A 24911-nucleotide genomic window follows, 5' to 3' on the forward strand; every position below is an offset into this window, starting at 1 on the left:
ATAGGAAACAGGGTGGTAGTTGTTTCTTGAAATGGAGGCCGGTGACTTGTGGTGAGGCTTGATCAGTAACTTTGCAGATGACAAAATTAAGAGCTGTTTTTGACAGTGAAGAAGGTTATCCTAGATACAGTGGGATCTTGGTCAGTTGGGGAATGGGCTGAGGAGTGGCAAGTAGATTTGAAACAGATTACAAATTTTGGAAAGCCAAACCATCATAAGACTTATATTATGAACGGTTGGGCACGAAGGAGTGTAATGGAACAGAGGGACTTAGGAGCATATTGCAGGTGCATAGATTGTTGAAAGCAGCTTCATTGATAGAGAGTGTGACAAAAAAGGCATTTAACACACCAGCCTTCATCAATCAGGGCACAGAGTATAGGAAATGTGGCATTACGTTGCAGCTGTCTTTAGAGTACTTTTACAGATTTGGTCACACGGTTATCGGAAAATTAGTTGAACTGAAAAGGGGACAGAGAGGATTTACAATGAATTTGTCAGGGCAAGAGAGTTATAGGGAGAAATTGGCCAGGTTAGGCAAAAAAGGATGAGGATCAACCTTACAGAAATGTTTAATATTATGAGAGACATGGTAGACAGCTGGTAGGGGAGTCCAAAGCAAGAAGGGGGAGGGAATTGGTTTAGAATGAGAGGGGAAAAGACTAAAAGGGACCTGAGGGACATTTTCCATGTAGAGGACAGTGAATATATGGATTGTCCTGCCAGAGGTAGTGGATGAGGCAGGTACAATAGTATCACTTAAGTAGAATTCAGATAAATGCATGGAGGAGCAGAGATTTGAGGGACGTGAGCAGATCAAGGGAAATTGGGACTAGTGGGGTAGGGCATCATGGTAAGCATTGGCTCATTGGGTCAAAGGGCCTGTATCCATGCTGTATTTTCTCTACAACTCTAATGGTCACGTTGAAAGTACTTACTAATTAGTACCACTCTTCTGCTCTTTTTTAAGTACTTATCTAATTCCTTTTGTCAAGTTACCATTGAATTTATTTTCAGTGACCATATTGGTGTATATTCCAGATCATTGCTGTGAAAAATAAATCTTAGCTCCTCCGTCTCATTTATATCTGTGACCACTAGTTACTAACCTCCTGACAGTAGAAAGAGCTTCTCTTCTATATTCTATCAAGTCACTGCAATTGCACACATCTTTATTACATATATCTCCACATTTTCTGCTTCAGGGAGGCAGCATCATCCCATGGTGGGAGAGTCTAGGACAAGAGGGCACAGCCTCAGGATAACAGGCATTCATTCAAGACAGAGATGCAGAGAAATTTCTTTAGCCAGAGGGTGGTGAATTTGTAGAATTTGGTGCCACAAGCAGCTGTGGAGGCCAGGTCATTGGGTGTGTCTAAGGCAGAGATTGATAGGTTCTTGATTGGACATGGCATCAAAGGTGACAGGGAGTAGGCCAGGAAATGGGGTTGAGGAGAAAAAAAAGTATCAGCCATGATTGAATGGCAGAGCAGACTCGATGGGCCAAATGGCCTAATTCTGCTCCTATGCCTTATGGTCTTAACAACTCCAGCTTCTCTAGTTGAACTTAAATAGAAACCCATTGTTTCCCAGCACAAATATCCAAATTTTTTTTCAATTTGTATTCAATGCACTTTATTGAAGTGCTCATAAATATGTTAATTCCGGATCATTTGAACCAAAATAATCTCTCTTCATTCTTAAGACAATTAGTTATTTATTAGGGCAGCATCTATGGAAAAGAGTACAGTCAATGCCTCAGGCCAAAACCCAGCTTTCCGGCATCTGCAGATTTTCTCATTTGCCTTCAATAACTCCAATGGTTTTAATCATTTCACTCATTATTCAATAATCAGCCATTATGAGGTCACCATCATGCAGCCTTATTATATTACAAAAGAAAAATCTAGCAAAAATAAATGCTGTAAAATACAATCTGAAGCAAAATATGAATTTTGCTGAAACTGGAAGTCTGATGTACAAAGAATACTCCAAGTTATATTCTCTGCAATTCAGTCCTTCCTTTAAAATTGCAAGTCAATCTCAATATCCTTGTGCTGTTGAGACCAAATACAAAAGTATCATTCAACTCAAAAGTCTAGTAAGTTCACTCTTTGCCACCTGGAAGGTGCAAGCTACAACTATGATGGAGGCATTGACCAATGACCAATGTTTATCTCTATTAGTTGACAACAAATTCAGACATGAGATAAAACTTCCAGGGGCGGAAGGCTTTGGAACCATCCATTCAATGTCTCGTTTCCATCAAGCACGTAAAACATATTAATAATATGAGGCAATACACTCTTCTGCAGAGTATTATTTTCCTCAATAGGGTCTCCTCTTAAAAATTATTTCCTGGTATAACTACTGAACACATTTAACAGTATGTATTTAGAGATACATTTACATACCTTATATTGGATGTGGATACTATCATTATAACCGAAACCAATGAATATTGAAAATTAAACCTTCCACTTTTAATGAGAACTGTAAATAAGCCCAATTAAAGTTTCCTTTCCTAGCACAAGAACAACACAGTCACTACACACTGTACTGAAGTATCAGCCAATGTAGCTTTGGCAAGGCAGTTAAAACAAAGCACACAGCAAACTTTGTCCTGATTGCTTACCAGCTACCTACATTAAGCATCGATCAGCACAGAATGTGTTTCAACATACAAGTTTCCACTTAGAAACGCAATAATGTTTCTTTATATCACGATAGAGCTATGGAAAGCTTCAGTCTGCATTATTCTTGAAACAATGTGGAATCGTCTATATATGCTTAAAGGTAGTTTATAACAGCTGTAAGAGCAGCAACTTCAATTCTGTGAAATAACCCTCAGCAATTCTACACAATGTATTCATGGCAGAAGCATGCCAAGATATAAAAAGCAAATTATTAAATTGTACAAAACAATGAAGCATAAGCTTACCTTCTTTTCCTTTTCAGCTTACTTTTCCCTGTTCATTTATGAGTGATCAGCAGCAGGATGTTACGAGAGACAGTATCAGATACTTGGCCAGTGCTTAATTATGGACTGTGGTGTATAAACCAAAAATACACTTGGAATTTAATTTGAAAATTAATTGAGGGAAAATCTTCTCTTCCATGTATAATAAAAGTAGGTGTTAATATTTGGCATCTCACATTCTATTGTGAAGCTATCTCTGATTATGTCAGAATAAACGTGCCGATGTCACAGCAACATAATGTGACATCATAAAGCAGTTCAGTTTCATACTTAAAAATTATTACATTTAAAACTTTGGTTTATGTGGCTTAACTTTTAATTGTGCAATTCCAATACGTATCACAAATGCAACTGAATCTCCTACTGTAGATTAAAACATTACATGGCTGTGAAATTAGACTAGGGAAATCAGAGTAAATTAGTTTAAACATTTAATCAGTAATATTATCCTGTTATGTTTTTCTTAGCAAAAAGGACTTTTATACACTATCCTAGCTATTATTTGATCATATTGTGTACTACCTTGATTAAAAAGACCTTAATTTTTTTACTAACTACAGAAGTACTCTGTGTAAAAGTGTACCATTTTAACGAGAACAGCATTTATTTCTTGATGCAGAGTAAAAAATCAAAAACCTTGAGTGTTGCAACATTTTATTACAATACAGTATCCTACAAACAAATGTAAAATCACATATGAAATTACAGTGAATTTCTTCAATCTTTTAAAATTATGCACTAGATCCATTCTGTAGTAAATGCAGCAATGAAGCGCTATGGAAACGAGTGACTAGATATTAAAAATCTACAATGGACAAAATTACATCAATATGATTCTGCAAGATAACCCACTCTATGCTGTTCATGTATGCTTTCCATGCCATTTCACAATACATTCAACTAAGCATTTATTTATACTACAGTATATAGAAAATTACTATTTTCCTCCAAAACAGTTTGAAATTCAAGATTTTGCTCTATCATTATTACCAGATCAAATGACAAGATTTTATTACAGTGACTTTCATCATAAGATCAGGTACAAGGCACAGAATAAGGATACAATGTCAGCAGATGGAGCTGAATGAATATGCTGTATTAACCTCGCCTCAACAGTCTTGATTCACTGCATCTCAATGAGACCAAAATTCAAATTTTAAAGAAGAACTTGAATACAGCAAAAGGTTTCATCACACATCTTGCTTGGCATATATAAACCTTAATCATTTACTACTTTTTTTTAAAAAGAGCTGAATGGAGTTGAGAAGAGATCATGAGCATAGTTAGAAACAGCATATTTAATCTGAAGTGCATACTGGATAAAGAATTATATTAAACCATTTAAAGTATGTCTTTATCTGTGCTCTAATTTACCTGCATATTTTTATCATTTACTTCTACATCGATATTATGTGTAAAAATACGATGGAAAACCAAGTGAACAGCAATGAAAATGGAACAGAATGGGCTGCAAAACAGTAACTTTTGGCGAGATTAGATTAAAATTTGACAATCAAAATGAAAGTACCTTAGGAACCAATCCAACATTCAGCAGTACCAGCATAAAACATCAGCAAATTGTATGCAAACATGATGAAAAGTTTAAGCAAATAGGTCAAAAGCAGTCTGAAGTTAATATACAATTTTTAATTGGGGCAGCCTGCAGTTAACAAACACTGAGCTGAACTGAATATGCCTGGACTATTTCAATTTTGTGTTTTATATTCTGTGTTTTTCACTCGTTTTTTTTGTTGCCATTTACACTTTTTTGTGTATGGGGGGGTGGGTTGATGTTTATCTTTGATCAAGTTCCATGGTTTTCTTGGTTTCATGGCTGACAGTGGGGAAGACAGGCTTGTGTACTGCATATACTCTTTGATAATAAATGTACTTTGCCTCTTTAGTGTTAATTTACTTCGTTTTGTAAATTTATAGTTGAAACCTAATGGTGCAGCATTCCAGGTCAGGCTGCTATAAAGCCAGAGCATCACAGTAAAACTAGATGAAGCCGTATCCACCATCAACAATATCTAATATCTTATATCTATTTTCTCCAATCTGGTTAAAAGGAGCTGACCAGACATATTTCGCATTGTTCCATCTGAGCTGTATTATAATGTACTAGGAATTATGCACTCTAGCACCCACTTCTTAAATACTAGAATATTCACCAATTACAATGAATATCCTGATAACTACTAACTGCGTCATTTATACTTGGATCATATTTTAATTAGAACTTTTAGTACTTTTTGAGGGACTGCCTAAGGTAATAAAAGCTTCTTTCAGCAACTCCTAAGCTCTCTGTGGATTAGACGAGGGTGTGCTTGAACTCTGGTGGAACAACTTTTCATCACTTTTTCTTTAATTGTAATCCTTGGATTATTTCTGTGTCAGATACCTTGCTGTTGAGATTCCCTGTGCTTCCATTACCCTTTTCAGTCTGATATGAAATTGTAATGAGCCAGCTGATCAATTTCTACACAAGCCTCCTGTCGCTATGGCCATAATAAAAGTACAAAGCAGCATTGACTTTCTTATGAAATGTTTTTTGAGATTTGCATCCTTTTCTGGAACCTATCCCCTGTGACAGTTAAGGTTTACTGCACTGGAAAATTGTGGGTTATATTTCCTTCAGACAGATGTTCCAATGTATGAGTTAATGAGGTAGACGCCACAAAGATAGACAGATCACAAGATATCACAGACTATACATTAAAATTCTACTACAGATTATATTCAACAACTTTAACGTACTTAAAGGTTAAGGTGGTCAGAAGAAAGTACATTACTTGAGAAAGAGCCTTATTTTAGGTGGTAGTGGAAAATAATCTGCTGTACATACTTCCAATGGCCTGCAGTGATGATCTTCTATTCTACCTCATTCTATAATATTGTTCAGTGTCCAGAATTAATCACACTAAGACAGTTCACCTCACTTGAGAGTAAACTCTAATATTTCAGTATTTGGAAAGATAAAAAGTTTTTAAAAAGGTACCTATACAAGGAATAAAACATTCTGCACAGGTGATAACATACCGTCCAAAAGTACAAACTTTAGGACAAAGGATACTTTTTTTTAGGAGAAAGAAAGATGTAATTTTTTCAAATCATGCATTATCAATGGATTATTATAATGGAAAAATCCAAAATTGATTCAATCTATATTAAATGAAGCAATAAGTAAATGCTTTACATGTTGTTCTTCAGCGCTGCACTTTAAGTGAGAAATTTAATTGCAAAAAGTTTTAATTGTACTTCCTTAAATATGAAAATGTGAGCAAGAGCAATGAGCTGCCTTGGTTTTCTATGTGATTATTTGGAGTAAAATATGAATGTACCTAATCAGCAATTGTGGTTTATGATATTGTATTACGTATTACAGAACATGAATCATTACAAATTAATAGTCTGACCACTGTGAGAAATAGGTTAGTCAAACTGCCAGTTATGGAAAGTGCAAAAGAGGAAAACAAGTTTAGGTCACATGGATGTTAAAAATACATGGTGCAAATGATAAATTAGGACACCATAAAAAAATGGCGAACTATTATAAAGTAAGACAGCTAAGTGTGTCATGAAGACAAAACTGATACAGGGACAGCAGATCTTACATGGCACATGCAATTGGTCATCCTGTTACTAAGTCGAATGCTCAACGAACCTGGCTCTCATCCTCTATAAGAACAGAACTAGAGGCAGCAAGAAGAGGCTGAGATGAACTGTTGGTGCTCTGGCTTTTCAGGCTCTCGGTAGAGTCCGAAGTTCCTGCAGAAAAATACATAACAATAAAACATCTCACATTTCAAATGGATATAGTTCAGTCAAGAGACCATTTCACATTCAGTGATCCAGTGGGTCACTTAGCTATATTTTGTATCTGGGGTGAGGAAGGCATGACATGCTGCTATCCTCTGCATGTTTTCTTGAAAGCAATGTCCCTTCACATTAACATCTAGCATGTTTGTAGAGTTGTTCACTAAGCCTGGAGGTTAGGTTGTAAACATTTCGTCACCAGTCAAGTTGACATCATCAGTGTACAAATGAGTGTTGTTTCTGCCAAATACTTATGTTTATATTTGTTCGATTCATTGTTCTGATTGGTTGGCTGTCACATTGACCGCTAATCTCCACTGGGTCCCGGACAACCAGCTGGCTGAGTGATCTTCACTGGCCCGTATCCCTGGTTATTGGTCATTGTAAGCATTGGTCCCTCAGGTGTCTGCGGCTTACGCCTCAACCCCAATCCCACAGACGCATAGGTTCGTAAATTATGTCCAGTTCAATGTGCTTGTTCATAGAGTCTTCCACTGAGAAGCAAGTTCGAAGAATTCTCTTGATTTCTTATTTTGTGCTCCTGCCAGGATTTTTGTAGCTTCCCAGATGAACTTGTATCCTCTTGGTCTTCATGTATTGAGATGTGACAGAGGATCATGTCTTCTTATGGCTAGCTGATGTTCATGCAATCTTGTGGCTAGTTTTCTCCCCACCTGTCCTATACATAGTATTTGGGGCAGTCTCCACATTGGATTTGGTACATTACGTTTGTTTTCTCCATTGGGCTGTTGGATACTTGCATCTTGGGATGAGCGTTCTGATGGTAATGTTAGGTTTGTGTGCTACCATTATTCCATGTGGATGGAGCAGTCTTGCCGTCATTTCAAAGTTTTTTGGATAGCCTTCATCAGAAGGTGTCTCATCTGGAGAGGCAACCTTTTAACTCCTACTGAGTAGACAAGAAAGCAGTTAACCCTACCATACATCAGGAATATTTTCAAAATGAGGGCAAGACTGCTCCAACCAGACAGAATAATAGTAGCACACAAACCCAATACAACCATCAGAATGCTCGTCTTAAGGCTCAAAGATCCAACAGCCCACATGGAGAATACACCAATTCCAATGTGGAAACTGCCCCAGATACTATGTAGGACAGATGGGGAGAAAGCTATCCGTGAAATTCCATGAGCATCAGATAGCCATGAGTCAAGATCCTCTGTCACACATCTCAGAACATGAAGACCAAGAAGGACACAAATTCATCTGGGAAACAACAAAACTCCTGGCAGTAGCGCAAAACAAGACATCAAGAGGATTTTTAGAAGCTTGGTTCTCAACGGAAAACTCTATAACAAGCATATTGAACTGGACGCAATTTACGACCCTATTCATCTACAGGATCGGGGCCAGGGGGTGAGCCACAGAGGAATCACTCTCACAACGATGAATAGACAGGGATACAGGCCAGCAGAGATCACTCAGATACCTGGTTGGCTGGGATCCAGCAAAGACTAGCAGCCAGCATGACAGACAACCAATCAGAATGAGTCAGACCAATATAAACACAAGCACTCAGCAAAAACAATACTCAGCTGCATAGTGATTATGTCACTTTGGTGGTGAAATGCGTTTGTGACCTAACCTCCAGGCTCGGCAAACAAGCCAACCCAAGCCACCAATCTTTGCTTTCATTTCTAATATCTAGCATCCCTAAAAGTAAAACTTCATGTTTTAATCATTAAATTCACACAAGGAAATATCCTCAAGAAACATTATTGAAATGAACGATTTAAACACAATCCCAATGATGCTGAGGCATACTGACTGATTGTAAGATTATGCCATGTAGTTTATACCCATAGCTCAAATGCTTCCTCATCTTCAGGTTAATGCATTTAAAAGCAGGTTTAATGTGAACTACAGATAAACAATCTCAGATGGTGACACTGAAGTTTGGAAGTTGAGACAAATCAGCTGATTAAATGGGGCTCAACAATGGCTTTGCGTTCATCATCCGCAAGATCAAAGATTTGATTGTGGACTTCAAGAAGGTGAAGTTAGGAGAACTCACACCAGTGCTCATTGAGGAAAGAGTGAGCACCTTTAAGTTCCTGGGTCTCAACATCTCGGAGAACCTCTCCTGGGGCCAACACATTGATACGATCACAAAGAGGGCAAACCAGCAGTTCTACTTCGCCAGGAGTTTGAGGAAATTTGTTTTGTCACCAAAGACTCTTGCAAATTTCCATACAGTAGATGTATTGTGAAGAACATTCTGAATGGTTCTATCACAGCCTGGTACTGAAGATCCAATGCACAACACAGCAAGAGTTTGCACAGGGTTGTAGATTCAACCAGCTCCATTACGGACACAGCCCTCACTCACTGAATGCAGCATCCATCATTAAGGGCCCGTAACAATCAGAACACACCCTCTTCTTGTTACTACAATCTGGGAGGAGGTACAGAAACCTGAAGACATACACCTAACCATCCAGAAACTGCTCCTTCCCCTCCATTGTCAGATTTCTGATCAGTTAAAAAATACGACCTTGTTATTCTTCTTATTTGTGCACTATGTATTCATTTTTATTATTGATAGCAATTTTGTCTTTGCACTAGACTGCTGCCACAAATCAACAAATATCACATCATATGACAGTGATAATAAACCTGATTCTGATTCTAAAGAATCCAAGAAATGAGAACATTTAAGTAATTTTACAAACTAATATTCAATAAGTATTGAACTATGTTTATGGTAGGGCTGTCAGTAAATTTACGTAACATGCTCAATTAATGACAAATTAATATCCGATTGTGCTCCCAATAGAAAACAAAAATCAGAGCTTTAAAAAAAACCTTGTGAAATACTTTCTACACACATCAAATTTACCACATTGCCTCCAACTCCTGCCTACTCAAAAGTTTCTTCAGAAGCCCTTACCAACTCTATTAGAACCTAACTCTAGAAAAGGAAATGGAGGAAGAGGAAGAATAGCAGAATGAAGTTGAAGAGGGGAGAAAGCAGGAGCGCAAAGTGATGGAAGCAATGGAGAAGAGGTGGGGAAAAAAAAGAGAAGAGCAAAGAGCAGTTGGGAAAGATACACTCATGTGCAGAGGTAGGAGGATATGCAGTGAAGGTCCAAAGTCAGGATCAGACCACAAGACTAAAAAGCTGGATTCAGTCTGATCCACATGCCACGTGCTAGCCTGTGGCTCAATGCAGTGCTACTCTGAGTAATTGGCTGCACAAAAAAAAATTGCTGGAAATTGGATTTAGTCTAAATTTACAACACTGCCAGGACTCATCCTTGATCTGCTATTGGCAAAGGAAACCCAGAAGTGGAAGCAGCTAGGAATAAGGGAAAGCAATGATCTCACATTGAAGGACATTACAGGGATAGGGGCAAACCAACAGAGGTATTTGAACACGTTAACAATATTACATTATGCCATTTGAAGTTTTAGAGTACTTCCACTGGACTATTCAAAAGCATGAATATAATGCTACTAAAATGCCAATTATTCAGAATTATAATTTTAAATTTTTATTATTTTTTAAAAATTTGTTCAGCAGCCCTAGATTCTTGAGTGAGAGTGGGGCAGATATGAAGTTGCTCAAGTTATGAGCAATTACAAAAATATATCACTCAATGATGGTACATAATTTCTTGACCAAATACCTGATGACAGTCTTTTGCTGATAGCTGTTAAAGGTAACAGTAATTGAGCAAGACTGTGAAACCCCACAGGCACCATCTCCTGTAATATGAGTGAATGAGAGAAAATTAAGGATGTCTCAAAGTTACAACACAGAAAGGAGGCCTTTCAGCCCACCATGTCCATGTCAACTGTGATGCCTACCAATGCTAACCCCCTTTTCCTTCATTAGGCCCTATTCACCTACGTTGATACTTTGGAGTGCTATGGACTTGCACTCTAAAGTCCCTCTGTGCATCAACTCACCTAAGGACCCTGCCATTCATTCTCTACGCTTTAGCAAAATTTGATTTACTAAAGTATATTACCTCAAAATAGAGGATAAAGTAGCAAAGCGGTTGAAACTAATCCTCCCGGGAGGGGGGAGAAGATGGCGGCACGACGGCAGCGCGCGCAACCACTTTGGTGATGAATATCTGTTATTTGTCAAGTAGGGGACCGTGCACAATCCTGATTTGATAGAGATAGACGTGAGAGCACAGCGGAACATCTAGAAAACTTCTGAAATGACTGCTTTGCTACCGCTGCTACCATGTGGTAACCGGAATCTCCGGAGCTGAAGGCCTCAAAACCCTCAGCTTTGCGTGCTTCAGCAGCCGGGGAGAGGTCGAAGGTGCTCGGGAGGCGGTATCGGAGAGACTGCTCGGAAGCTCGGAGTTTTCAGACGGATGGTCTCAGTGTCGGCTATGGTCGGCTGCTTCCAAGTTATCGGCAAGTTGATGGTGCCTGGAGGATTATGGCAGGGAGTTTCTCCCTTTTGCCGCCTGCTATTGGGGACTCCGGAGTCCATCGACTCAGGACTTTGAGAACTTTTCTTTTACCGTGCCCATGGTCTGTTCTTTATCAAATTATGGTATCGCTTTGCACTGCTGTAACTATATATTATAATTATGTGGTTTTGTCAGTGTTAGTCTTTGGTCTGTCTTGTTTACTGTGATATCACTCTGGAGAAACGTATCATTTCTTAATGCATGTATGCATTTTTAAATGACAATAAAAGAGGACTGAGTATTCTCAATCTATAATCTATATTATTATCTATTAATACATCAGTATTTTAAAATGTCAACTAATGTTGTTTGGGTATATCATGATTGATGCACATTTTAAATACAGGCATAGCAATTACGGGAGTGGAGCATTCTCATTTCAATTGAGCACTGGCACGACACTGCAAATCATACTCAGTAATCACAGTATTTGCAAATTTTAGAGAGGAAACGGAAAACAACTGCAACTTAAAGATGAGGAGTCAAAATTAAATAACTGCTTACATACAAGTTTTCAGCTAGAAAGCAAAATATCATATGCCATTTGAAATTATATACTGTAAATGCAGTAACTGTTTCAATGAATCCTCAAATATTGCTCTATCAGACATTACTGTAAGTTCAATCTACAAGATGCATCTTTTCACAATGTAATTGCAGTTTCCTGATTAACAATCTTAATTCACATACAATAAAAAATTATAGAAATCTCAGTTCTCAAAAAATTCACTAACTGAAACTTAGCTTTCAGTATTTGCAGAATTTCCCATTTGTTAACTTAAATTCTGAATACAGAAGTCAGCTAACAAGTAATTAATAATAACACTGATCACTGGTCATATTTGATTGATGCAATTATTATGTGGATTATTCCTACATGCCATTTTTTGCTTTAAAAGCAATGATTGATCAATACAGTATAAATCGGATTGATTTAATGCAATTCAAAGTATTTACTAGAACTGACTGAACTCTCTACAGATTTTGTCGCCAACTTTCATTGGTTCAAAGCAGCAATGGACATGACTATATTGAGATCACAAACAAAACAAATTATCATCAGATAAGGATCTCAGAACTGTGAAGTTATCTCAAAATCAATTATAAAGATTCAGGATGCAAGGCTCTTCAATATTCTCACAAACATCAGAACCCAAGAATTAGAAGTATAAATCAACTTTCCCTCTAATTTTTTTTTACAGCTGCATAGACCAACCATTGCTCTGAGCAGGAAATTTTTACACGGCCTGAAAAATATGCAGCATTTTAAATGAACTATTTTGTAATATACACATCAAGCAAACACAACTTGCAACACAAGTAAACAATGTCAGGCAAAACATCTGACTGGCACAATGACAAAAACAAAATGTTTTGACTGGACGGCGTCAGTGTTCAGCAGGCTGGTGGTTTATTAACAATGAGCTTCCATTCTGTGTTTATTGTTACAATTTATAACAGTGTTGTAACTTGAAACACTGACAATATAAATATATTGAAATTCTAAGATGTTTTAAAGGTTGTGGTACATTTATTATTTAGAAAATGTATAGATTATATTCATAAACAAGGTATATAATAAATTAGAGTATTTCACAAGTATATTAACATCGTATAAAGAAAATTCCAGATGCACAGCAACAAAGGCTATGCGCACAGGAGCATCTCAGTTACCGTGTGGCCACGCACCCATGCAGCTTAGAGGGAACAGTGGTATAAACTGTTAGAATCATCCATCAAAAATGCCACTCGAACCATAAATCATTTGAAAGTAAGTAAATATACAGAATAGCATGTCACATATCTAGAATTCAAAAAGCTCATTGTCTTCACTTAATTTTGTCTTCTTGACAGGTCACTACAGTTAGTTCTTTCAATACTACAACTGGTCCTTCTGTATTGCAGTTTCATAGGCAACTGTGGGCCTAACATCTTGGGGTACAAGCCCTCTTCATATGGGATATTATTATTAAAGTGTTATTTGAATCTTGTAGCATTTTACTGTGTTACAAATGCATTGCTTCCAATGGACCACTTATAGTGTGATATATTTACGCAGACGTTAGTAACACATCTATGTCAGAGAACTGTGGCCTGTCATAGAATAATATAACACATAAATGAGCCCTTTTTGTCCACCACGTTAACGCTGACTGCTGATGACATAAAGGTTGGAGGTGTTGTGGATAGTGTAGAGGGCTGTCAGAGGTTACAGGGGGACATTGGTAGGATGCAAAAATGGGCTGAGAAGTGGCAGATGGAGTCAACCCAGATATGTGTGAGGTGATTCATTTTGGTAGGTCAAATATGATGACAGAATATGTATTAATAGTAAGACTCGTAGCAGTGTGGAATATCAGAGGGATCTTGGGGTCCGAGTCCATAGGACACTCAAGACTGCTGCGCAGGTTGACTCTGTGGTTAAGAAAGCATATGGTGCATTGGCCTCCATCAATCGTGGGATTGAGTTTAGGAGCAGAGAGGTAATGTTGTAGCTATATAGGATCCAGGTCAGACCCCACTTGGAGTACTGTGCTCAGTTCTGGTCGCCTCACTATAGGAAGGATATGGAAACCAAAGAAAGGGTGCAGAGGAGATTTACAAGAATGTTGCCTGGATTGGGGAGCATGCCTTACGAGAATAGGTTGAGTAAACTCAGGCCTTTTTTCCTTGGAGCAACAGAGGATGAGAGGTGACCTGATAGAGGTGTATAAGATGATGAAAGTCTTTGATGGTGTGGATAGTCATTGGCTTTTTCCCAGGGTGGAAATGGCAAGTATGTGAGGGTACAGTTTTAAGGTGCTTGGAAGTAGGTACAGAGGAGATATCAGGGGTTAGTTTTTATTTCCGCAGAGAGTGGTGAGCGTGTGGAATGGGCTGCTGGTGATGGTGGTGGAGGCAGATATGATAGGGTCTTTTAAGAGACTCCTGGACAAGTATATGGAGCTCAGAAAAATAAGAGGGCTATGGGTAATCCTGCGTAATTTCTCAGTAAGGATATGTTTGGCACAGCTTAGTGGGCCGAAGAGCCTGTATTGTGCTGTTGGTTTTCTGTGTTTCTATAATTCCCTTTGCCAATATTAGTCACATATGCCTATGCATTTCCTATCCGAGTACATGTCCAAGTATCATTTAAAGATTGTAATCGTATCTGCCTGATCCACCTCCTCTGGCATTTTTTATTCAGATATCCACCTCCCCGTGTGTCAGATCTTCGTTAAAGTTCTCCCACCATAAACCTGTGCCCCCTAGCTATAGACCTCCCCCCCCTTTTTTAAGAAAAGGTCCTATCTATCCTATCAATGACCCTCAATTTCATATACCTCTACAAGGTCACCTCTCAGCCTCCTTTGCTTCAGTGAAATAAACCTTGCCTTTCTGATTTCTCTTTATAAGTAAAACCCTCCATTTCAGGCCACATCCTAGTGACTCTCTTCTGCATTCTCTCATTTAGTGCAAAAATGGGTCTATCTATCAATTGCACAAAGACAGAAATGTATGGTGATATCCAAAAAGGAGAATCCTATCTGCAGGCTGAGAATAAACGGGGAAGACATAAAACAAGTACAGAACTTTTGCTACTTAGGAAGCTGGGTGACATCAGATGGCAGGTGCGACATGGACATCAAAAGAAGAATTGGGATGGCAAAAGACACCTTTACAAGTATGAAGAGTATACCGACCAATACTAAACTAGGCATGACAACCCACCTCAGAGTACTGAAATGTTACGTTTATTCAGTTATGTTATATGGCTCAGAATGTTGGACAATATTTAGTAACATGAAGAAACGAATTGCAGCAGCAGAGATGTGGTTTTTGAGGAGGATGCAAAGAATGTCATGGACGAAACAAATATCAAACGAGGATATCATGAACAGAGCAAATGCAAAAAGAGAAATAATGTATGAGATCATAAAAAGGAAACATAACTTCACTGGACATGTGATTAGGAAAGAGGAGTTAGAATGCACGGTAATTATGGGAAAGATTGAAGGGAAGAAAGCAAGAGGAAGACAAAGGCAAATGATGATGGAGACAGCAGCCAGAGAACTGGAAATGAATACCAATGAATCGATCCACTTGACCCGAAACAGGAGTGTGTGAGCCATGGCAGTCAAAGCTCAAACTGGGCACAGCACCTGATGATGATGATGATTCTCTCATTTGCTACCACATCCTTCTTTCAGTCTGACGACCAAAGCTATATAGAATACTCCAAATGCAGTTTAACTGATAAGATGCAGCACAATGCCTTGGCCAGTGAAGGCAAGTGTACTAAATGCTTCGCTATCCACATCCACCTTTGTACATCAATGCTCCTAAGGCCCTTGACATTTAATCTGTATGTCCAACAGAACTTGACTTCCTAAAATGTATTATCTGGATTAGATTTCATCTGTCCAAATTTCCAACTGATTTATACCCCACTGTACTGTTACACAATTTTTTTCTTATATTATACTCCTCCAATTTTTGCGTCACCTGCAAACTTGGTAATAAGACAATTTACATTTTCATCCAGGCACCAATCGCTGCATTTTGTTGCACTCTTCCAGTCAGAAAAAACACCCATCCACCGTTACCTTCCTATCACCACGCTAACTCTGGATCCAGTTTGTCAACATGCCTCACCCCTGCGAAGAAACCAGCAGCCTTCCCATGTGTTGTGCACTTAAACAGTAACAAGCAGGTATTTTTATATGAGGCAGTTACATAAGCATCAACTATCTTGTCTGTATTGGATACAATTAAACATGTATGACAGAATTACACTGCACCCATAATGAGCACTGTTCCCCTAGATTGGACACAATTACACAGGCAGCAATCGACCTCCCATGTTGGGCATCTACTCTGTCAGCATCAGTTCACTGAGGAGCTACAGCTGTGAAAGCACTCTCTGACTCTCTTGCATTGAGTTATAAATGCAAAAGCACTTATGGATCTTGCAGTATGGTGGACAGTCACCTGGCACAAGTGACACTCCTACGTCTAGCTAAATGGACATTGCAGTCACAGGTTAGAGCACAAGTTAATCTATAATAACTGTGATTAAAACAAAACATCTATTTGTAATTATTATTTTGCAATATTGGAGCAATATTAAAGCAATATTGGATATGGACCTTAATTTTCCTTTTATGACAGAAATCTGCCAGCCACATTCTTGAGGAGTTATAATACTATCATGAAGGGATGAAAATAAAATTGCAGATGCTAGATATCTAAAATGAAATCAGAAAATGCTAAGGGCACATCTGTTTTTCTTCACACAGTTTTGACCAGACCTGCTGATTATTTGCAGCTTTTTCTATCATAAGGAAATATGTTCCAGTTCATCTGCATCTGGACACCCATCTCTTGCGATAATTTTGATTAATGTCTGAATTCCCAAGATAGACTATAATGAAGTAATGTATCTTCCTTGAGATTCCATTTCTATAAACACTGCTACTGCAACGCAGGTCACAAAAATAAAACCTGGAGCCAGTTGATTTGTACCTGAATCACCATCAACCTCACTCCCAGAATCAATCAACTTCCAACCCCATAAGCCGCCTACCCTACTCCCTCATTTACTAATAAGCATTGCACATCCAGTTTTGCAGTTCCCTTTCATTGACTGATTTACAAATAAACAGCGGTTTCCTGATTTCCTGGAAACTCATAATGGAATCCTAAGTAAATCAATTAAATTATATTATAATTTTCCACAAATACTTTGACCATGGACAGAATCACATTTACTTAAACACAAGAGATTCTGCAGATGCTGGAAATCTTGAGCAACACACACAAAGTGCTGGAGGAACTCAGGAGGTCAGGCAGCATCTATGGAAATGAAAATACAGTCGACATTTTGAGCTGAGACCCTTCATCAGAACTGAAAGGAAGGGGGAAGAAGCATGAATATGAAGGTAGAGGGAGGGGAAGGAGTATAAGCCAGAAGGTGATAGCTGAAGCCAGGTAGGTGAGGGAGGGGAGGTGAAGAAAGAAGCTGGAAGGTGATAGGTAGAAAAATGAAGAGCTAGAGAAGTAGGAATCTGACAGGAGAGGAGAGTGGATCATGGGAAAAAGGAAGGAGGTGGGGCACCAGGTGGAGGTGATAGGTAGGTGAAGAGAAGAGGTTAAGAAGGGGGCCAGAGTGGGAAAATTAAAGGAGGGAAATGTGGGGGATAAATTACAGAACAAATTAAAATGGGCGGAAAATGGGAAATCCTGCTTTTTGCAGGTGTAGTTGAGGTGCTCGACAAAGCAGTCCCTCAATTTACATCAGGTCTCACCAATGTACAGAAGGCCGCACTGGGAGCATCAGATAAAGTAGATGACCCCAACAGATTTGCAGGTGAAGTGTTGCTTCACCTGGAAGGAAATGAATGGGCAGGCGTAGAACTTCTTCCACTTGTAGGGATAAGTGCCAGGAAGGAGATTAGAGGGGAGGGAAGAATGGACAAGGGAATTATAGGAAGAGCGATCCCAACATAAAGTGGAAATTGGGGGTGAGGAAAAGGTGTGTTTGGTGGTTGGGTGCCATTGAAAATGACGAATGATGCGGAGAATGATGTGCTAGGTGCAGAGGCTCATGCAGTGGTATGTAGGTGAGAGCAAGAGGAACTCTATCCCTGTTAAGGTGGAGGGAAGATGAGGTGAGGGCAGATGTTCAGGAAATAGAGGAGACATAGGTGAAGGCAGCATCAATGGTGAAAGAAGGGAAACCCCATTCGTTGAAGGAGGACATCTCTGGTGTCCTGGAATGGAAAGAAGGAGCAAGTACAGCAGAGATGAAGGAAGTGAGAAAAGGGAATGACATTTTTACAGAATTCAGGGTGAGAAGAGGTATAGTCAAGATAGCTGTGGACGGTAGGTTTATAAAAGATATCGGCAGTCAGTTTGTCTCCAGAGATGGAGACAAAGAGATCAATAAAGGGGGGAGAAGTGGACCAAATGAACTTAAGGACAAGGTGGAAGTTGGAGGCAAAATTGATGAAATTTACAAGTTCAGGATGGGTGCATGAAGCACCACCAATGTAGTCTCAGTATAGCGCTAGAAGAGTTGGGCAACACTACCAGGGAAGGATTGGAACATGAACTATTCCACGTAGTGAACAAAAAGGCAGGTGTAGCTGCGGCCAATGTGAGTGCCCATGGCTACACCTTAAACTTGGAGGAAGTGGGAGGAGCCAAAAGAGAACCTGCTGTGTGTGAGGACAAGTCTGCCAGACAGAGGAGGACAGTGGTGGAGGGGGACTGGTTGGGTCTGTTGTTGAGAAAGAAGAGAGCTTGAAGACCTTCCATGATGAAAATGAGGTGATCAGGGCCAGGTAATTGAAAGGTGTAAGGAGATCAAAAGCATATGGATGAGGCTTTCCTTCCCTGGACATCAGAGATGCCCTTCTTTTTCAAATAACAGGGTTTCCCTTCCTCCACCATTGATGCTGCCCTCACTTGCAACTCCTCCAATTCCCAAACATCCACCCTCACTCCATCTTCCTAATGCGTTAACAGGGATAGAGTTCCTCTTGTCCTCACCTACCAGCCCAGGAGCCTCCACATCTAGCACCTTTTTCTCCACAATTTCCACCATCTTCAATGGGACCCTACCACCAAACACATCTTTATCTCCCCTCAACTCTCCACTGTCCACAGGGATCACTCCCTCTGTGATTCCCTTTCATTCCTCCCCATTATTCTCCCTTCTTGCACTTATCACTGCAAGCAGAAGAGTGCTGCATCTGCCCATTCACCACCTTCCTCACCTCCATTCAGGGCCCCAAATAGTCCTTCCAGGTGAGGCAACACATCAGCTGCGAATCTGTTGAGGCCATCTACTCTGTCTGGAACTCACAATGTGGCCTCCCCTAGATTGGTAAGACCAGAAGTGAACTGAGGGACCTCTTTGCTGAGCACCTTTGCTCGATATGCAAAAAAGCAAAATTCCCCGCGAGTCAAACATTTTAATTCCAATCATCCCATTCAACATGTTCATTCATGGCCTCCCCTACTGCCACGATGATGCCACTCTCAGGCAGGAGGAGCAAAACCTCATTTTTAGTCTGGGTAGTCTCCAATCTGATGACATGAACATCAAAAAATCCACCTTGCAGTAATTTTTTCTCCTTCCTGTTCCCTCTTCTCCAATTCCCCATTCTTACCCCCTCCACTCCCTCTCATCCACTCACCTGCTTATCACCGCTCCTCAGTGCCCCTCTTCCTTCCCTTACTCCCATGGCCCACTCTCCTCTGCTATCAGATTCCTTCTTCTCCAGCCCTTTACTCTTTCCACCTATCACCTCCCAGCTTCTTACTTCATTCCCCCTCCCAACTCACCTGGCTAGGTTGTACTCCTTCCCCTCCCCCACCTTCTTATTCTAGCTTCTTTCCCCTTTCTTTCCAGCCTTGATGAAGGGTCTTGGCCCAAGATGTCAACTGTTATATTTATTTCCACAGATGCTGCCTGACCTGCAGAGTTCAATCACGTTTACTTATCTTGTCTGTCTGATATCTATGTATGACCAGTAAGAGTTTCTTAACAAGCCTTGGCTAATCTTGGCATTCCTTAATTGTGGAGTACTGAAAACCACATGAAGAGCTCTTATTCCTCCCATTTTGAATAGCTATCAGTGCAGACATTGAATTATTATTACTGTTCTTAAGTGTATGACTCACAAATAAAGTTCAATATGACTTTTGAGAAGGAACGCTGTAAGCTCAATGAGCAATTTTAAAAAGTGGTTAATGTCTAGCATAGCCTTTTTAAGGTGAAACTTATTGATTCCATCTCCTTTATTTTTACAATATATGCAGATAAAATAATTCACAAGAACTATTTTTCAAACTTCAATGGACCTGCTTTTTAAATTCAATGGAAGTGCAATTTCAACTCGCAGAGCATTTAAGACGACTCTGGCACACTTTATGGCAATTAAGTTCAAGAAGTGCAGCATACACAGAATACCTTTCAGACATTCTAAGACCTTAGAATAAGGTACCAGCTAAAAATTAAAATATCTGCAGCTGTTAATATTGTGCTAACATGAATATGTCCTTAATATAGAACATATTGCAGGGACCTTTAAGGAGGATGGGAATGGTGTGTGTGGGAAGGAGAAAAGGGGAGGAGGGGAGGGGGAAAGGAGGGGGAGGGGAGGAGAAAAGGAGGGGGAGGGGAGGAGAAAAGGAGGGGGAGGGGAGGAGAAAAGGAGGGGGAGGGGAGGAGAAAAGGAGGGGAGGGGAGGGGAAAAGGAGGGGAGGGGAGGGGAAAAGGAGGGGAGGGGAGGGAAAAGGAGGGGAGGGGAGGGGAGGGAAAAAGGAGGGGGAGGGGAGGGAAAAAGGAGGGGGAGGGGAGGGAAAAAGGAGGGGGAGGGGAGGGAAAAAGGAGGGGGAGGGGAGGGGAGGGTGAGAGGAGGTGGGGCGGAGGGGAGAGTGAGAAGAGGTGGGGCGGAGGGGAGAGTGAGAAGAGGAGGACCGTACAGGAAGAGGAAGACGGTGGGGAAGAGGAGGAAGGGGAAGAGGAGGGGGAAGAGGAGGGGGAAGGGGAAGAGGAGGGGGAGGGGGAGGGGGAGGGGGAGGGGGAGGGGGAGGGGAGGGGTAGAGGAGGAGAAGGGGGAGGGGGACGGGAGGAGGAGAGGGGGAGGGGAGAAGGGGGAGGGGAGAGGAGAAGGGGGAGGGGGAGAGGAGAAGGGGAGGGTAGAGAAGGGGGAGTAGAAGGGGAAGGGAGGAGGGGAGGAGAAAAGGTGATGGGGGGAGGAAGAGGAGGAAGTGCAGGAGGAGCAGCCATTTAGGGTGGTTGTAGTGGGGGTCCATAGGGGTCAATAAGTACAGCAAGTCATGAATGCAATAGATGACATTTTAAAAAGGGCTTCAAGTATGGACAGACAATTAAAGTTAGAGGATAAAGCTGTCAAAAACGCAAAGTGTTTCCGTGTCAGTAAGATGTAGTGGAATTCCCAGTGATATTGTAGAAGTAGGTGCAACTCCGTTTATTGATGGTTACGATGTAGGTCTGAAGTTTAGTTCTAGATTAAAAGGATCCAATTAACATGAAAAAGTAGTGGTAAAGAATTGCTTTTAAGTAAGCAGTCAAGTGGAGAAAAGTATTGGAAAACTTGATACACATTTTTAAGAAAGTGGGCAAAAAGTCGCTGAACATAAGACTGGAAACCATGTTTGACCACCAAGGTGCATAATCCAGCACAACAGCTGCATTTCCAAGTGCAAGTATCAGCCAAAGGAGTTACATGAAGGCTGCAATGGAATGGGACTAAAGCCACTTTTTCAGCTAATGGTTCTATGAGGGAAAGAGGAAATGTATGTAGTCCAAGTGAACAGCAAAGCCATGAAGTGATTTGAAAAATGCAACCTCATCCTGCTTACAGGTATTGAAAGGCTTTGCCTGAAGGAATGAGCGACTACAGCAGATGAAGAAAGCTGCATTTTGGAAAAGCCAACACTTAAAAATGCAGGCAATGAAAAAACAGCATGGTTTTCAAAAGCATCGCAGCAGCAAGGATATCTATGTGATTTGGTGTGGAGATGAAAAAAGAACCAAAAGATGAGGAGGTGGGATTTATTGAAGAGATGCATTTGAGAAGGGCAGAAGAGAGACAGAGAAACTAAAATAATTGAAAATTTGCAGGAGGTTGTCAGATCATTAAGTACTTGGGGGGGGGGGGGGGGGAGAATGCGGAAGAGAGCAACTTCCTGAATATTTGTCTTGCCAATTTTCATGCACATAAAGAAAACACAACAGTTGACATAGTCAAAAATCAAAGAGATTCAACAGTAAAGAGTGTTAACATACCAGAATTACTCTTCTATGCCATTTGAGCAGGAATCAGGACCCAGAGCTGCCCAAATCAGCAAAATTATAGATAGAAAAGGTAAGGATATATTAGATAGGTAATGAAGTCTACAAAGAACACACAAAAATAGAACACAAATGAATCCTCTTATTAATGGAGTATAAAATTGTCATTTTTTTAAACATGTTAGAACAAATTCTGCTTAAGTTTTTGAATGTTTACAGCTAATAAAGGGAATAGACTTTCCATCACTAGTTTCCAACCTAATGGTTAACAGCCATGCAGATACACATCTTTTTTTAGGTACTAAGAAATCTGAATTAAATACATTATTAGTAAAGATTATACTTGAAAATTAAGAGATTGTCTTATTTGCTATGCTAATCTGGCATTCAGAATTCACAGTGCATAACAATAATAAAATTCATGCAAAATAATCACATACCCCTGTATTATGTTTAAAAAGGTGATCTTTATTTCTTCAAATCAAGGGTCAATTTGCCAGTGACTTGGCTGTTCTGAGAAACAACTGTTCAAATTAGCAGAGGGAATATGCTTCACTATAAAGGACCTTTCAAACCAGTTAGAGGGAAGTCTGTGTTGTCTTTAATTTTTCTTTTAATTGCCATTTTTAGCTCATTAAAAACAAATCTGAGCCTTACATCCATGTGGTAAACTACACAACCAAGATGGAAGTAGATGGAGGAACTTTTTAAAAAGACAAGCACGACAATAGCAATCATTTATCTAAATTTTCAAAAGGGCTTGCATAAGATGCAACATAACAAATAAATGAATAAGCTCATCATAAACTGAGATTGAAATACAGTTTGAAATTTATAGCAATCTTGCACCCTGGAAAACCTATTATCAGAGAGAATAATTTCAAATATTTTAAAAAGCGAACTAGTTTGGGGCTGCTATCTACATTTAATTGTGCATGCCCGACCTCAGTGTTGCTTTCATTTAAGGAAATGCCTGCAGCTTTTTCTTCAATGGTTGGTAGACAGATAATTGTGTATTTTATTTATATTATAAATATAAAAATATTTATATTATTTATTTATATTATATATATAAAAATCAGCCAGATTTGCTAGATCTGGGTTTCAACTAATTTGGCAGGGGGAACTGGAATGATAGAGCTGAAGATCAACAGTTGGTATACAAGTAGATGCAGTTTGTAATGAGACTGGGAGGAAAGACAGGCAGATGATAGGGCAAAATTGTAGTCAGTGAGATGAGTTGAAGTGGAACATGGGGGCAAAATCGAAAAGGGTGATAAATAGGACGGTAGGTTTTATATTTAAATACACGCAGTATATGGAATATGGTAGATGATCTTGTAGTGTAGTAAGAGATTGGCCAATATGATGTGGACATCACTGAGACATGGCTGAAAGAAGATCATAGTTGGGAGCTCAACATTCAAGGATACACATATTATCAAAATAACAGGCAGGTAGGACAGGATGTGGAGTAGCACTGTTGGTATAAAACAAAATCAAATCCTTAGAACAAACATTAGTGGGAAGTTAGAGGATTGGTAACCTTTTAAAAACTAACAGAAGGGAACTAGAAAAGCCATAAGGAGAGAAAATGAAATATGATGGTAAACTAACCAATAATATAAAAGAAGAACACAAAAGTTTTTCACATATATAGAGTAAAAGAGAGGCAAGAGTGGATATAGAACCACTGGAAAATGATACTGGAGAGGTATTAATGGAGGCAAGACACTAGCAGTATGCCAGAAATTCCAGAGTGTCAGAAGGCAGGAAGTGAGTGCAGTTGCTATTCTTTCAGAGAAGGTGCTTGGGAAGCTGAAAGGTCTTACGATACATAAGTCACCTGTACCAGAGGAATCACAGCTCAGGGTTCTGAAAGAGGTAGCTGAAGAGATTATGGAATGATTCTGAAATGGTTCTGGAGGACTGGAAAATTGCAAATATCACTGCACTCTTTAAGAAGGGAGGGAGGTAGGAGAAAGAAAATTATAGGCCAGCTTACCTGAGTTCTGTGGTTGGAAAGATATTGGAGTCCATAATTGAGGATGAGGTTTTGGGATACTCAGACACATGAAAAAATAGGCCAATGTCAGCATGGTTTCCATAAGGAAAAATCTTGTCTGACAAATCTGTTGGAATTCTTTGAGGAAATAACAGGCAGGATAGACAAAGGAGAGTCAACAGGTGTTGTTCACTTGGATTTTCACAAGGCCTTTGACAAGGTGCCACACATGAGGCTGCCTAACAAGATAACAGCCCATGCCACTACAAGAAAGATACTAACATGGATAGAATGATTCCAAGAATGAAAGGATTAATTTATGAGGAGCACTTGATGGCTCTGGGCCTGTATTCACTGGCATTTATTAGAATGAGGAGGGATCTCATTGAAACCTATCGAACACTGAAAGCTCTGAATAGAGTGGATGCTTCCTATGGAGGATGATTCTAGGACCAGAGAGCACAGCCTCAGAATAGAGGGATGTCCATTTAGAACAGAGATGAGGAGGAACTTCTTTAGCCAAAGGGTAATGAATTTGTGGAAGTTACTGCCACAGATGGCTATGGAGGCCAAATTATTGAGTATATTTAAAGTGGATTTTGATAGGTTCTTGATTAGTCAGAGCTTTAAAGGGTAAAGGGAGAAGGCAGGAGAATGGACTTGAGAAGGCTAATAAATCAGCCATGTTAGAATGGCAGAGGAGATACGATGGCCGAATAACCTAATTCTGCTGCCATGTCTTCTGGTTTTATGTAACCACATTATTTCTTCTGACTTTGTTTTTTTGATCATCCACATAATCATATTTGCATTAGAGTAATCAGCAAGGCTTTAAAAATCTAG

General features: G+C 39.7%; 1 protein-coding gene across 6 annotated transcripts in view; it reads right to left on the bottom strand.

The window, feature by feature from the left end:
• Positions 1-3625: 3625 nt before the first annotated feature.
• LOC140202951 (E3 ubiquitin-protein ligase MGRN1-like) overlaps positions 3626-24911 on the bottom strand; it is a 187120-nt gene continuing 165834 nt past the window's right edge. For 5 of the 6 annotated variants that reach the window (XM_072268582.1, XM_072268586.1, XM_072268585.1 and 2 more), the window contains one exon: positions 3626-6748. In XM_072268582.1, the coding sequence (XP_072124683.1) occupies positions 6636-6748 (113 nt within the window). In that variant the 3' untranslated portion in view covers positions 3626-6635. Of the gene's footprint in view, positions 6749-22056; positions 22104-24911 lie in introns of those variants that run through there. The other variant, XM_072268584.1, reaches the window with a different exon arrangement.

This window comes from Mobula birostris, chromosome 9 (genome assembly GCF_030028105.1).
Source record: "Mobula birostris isolate sMobBir1 chromosome 9, sMobBir1.hap1, whole genome shotgun sequence".
NCBI lineage: Eukaryota > Metazoa > Chordata > Chondrichthyes > Myliobatiformes > Myliobatidae > Mobula > Mobula birostris.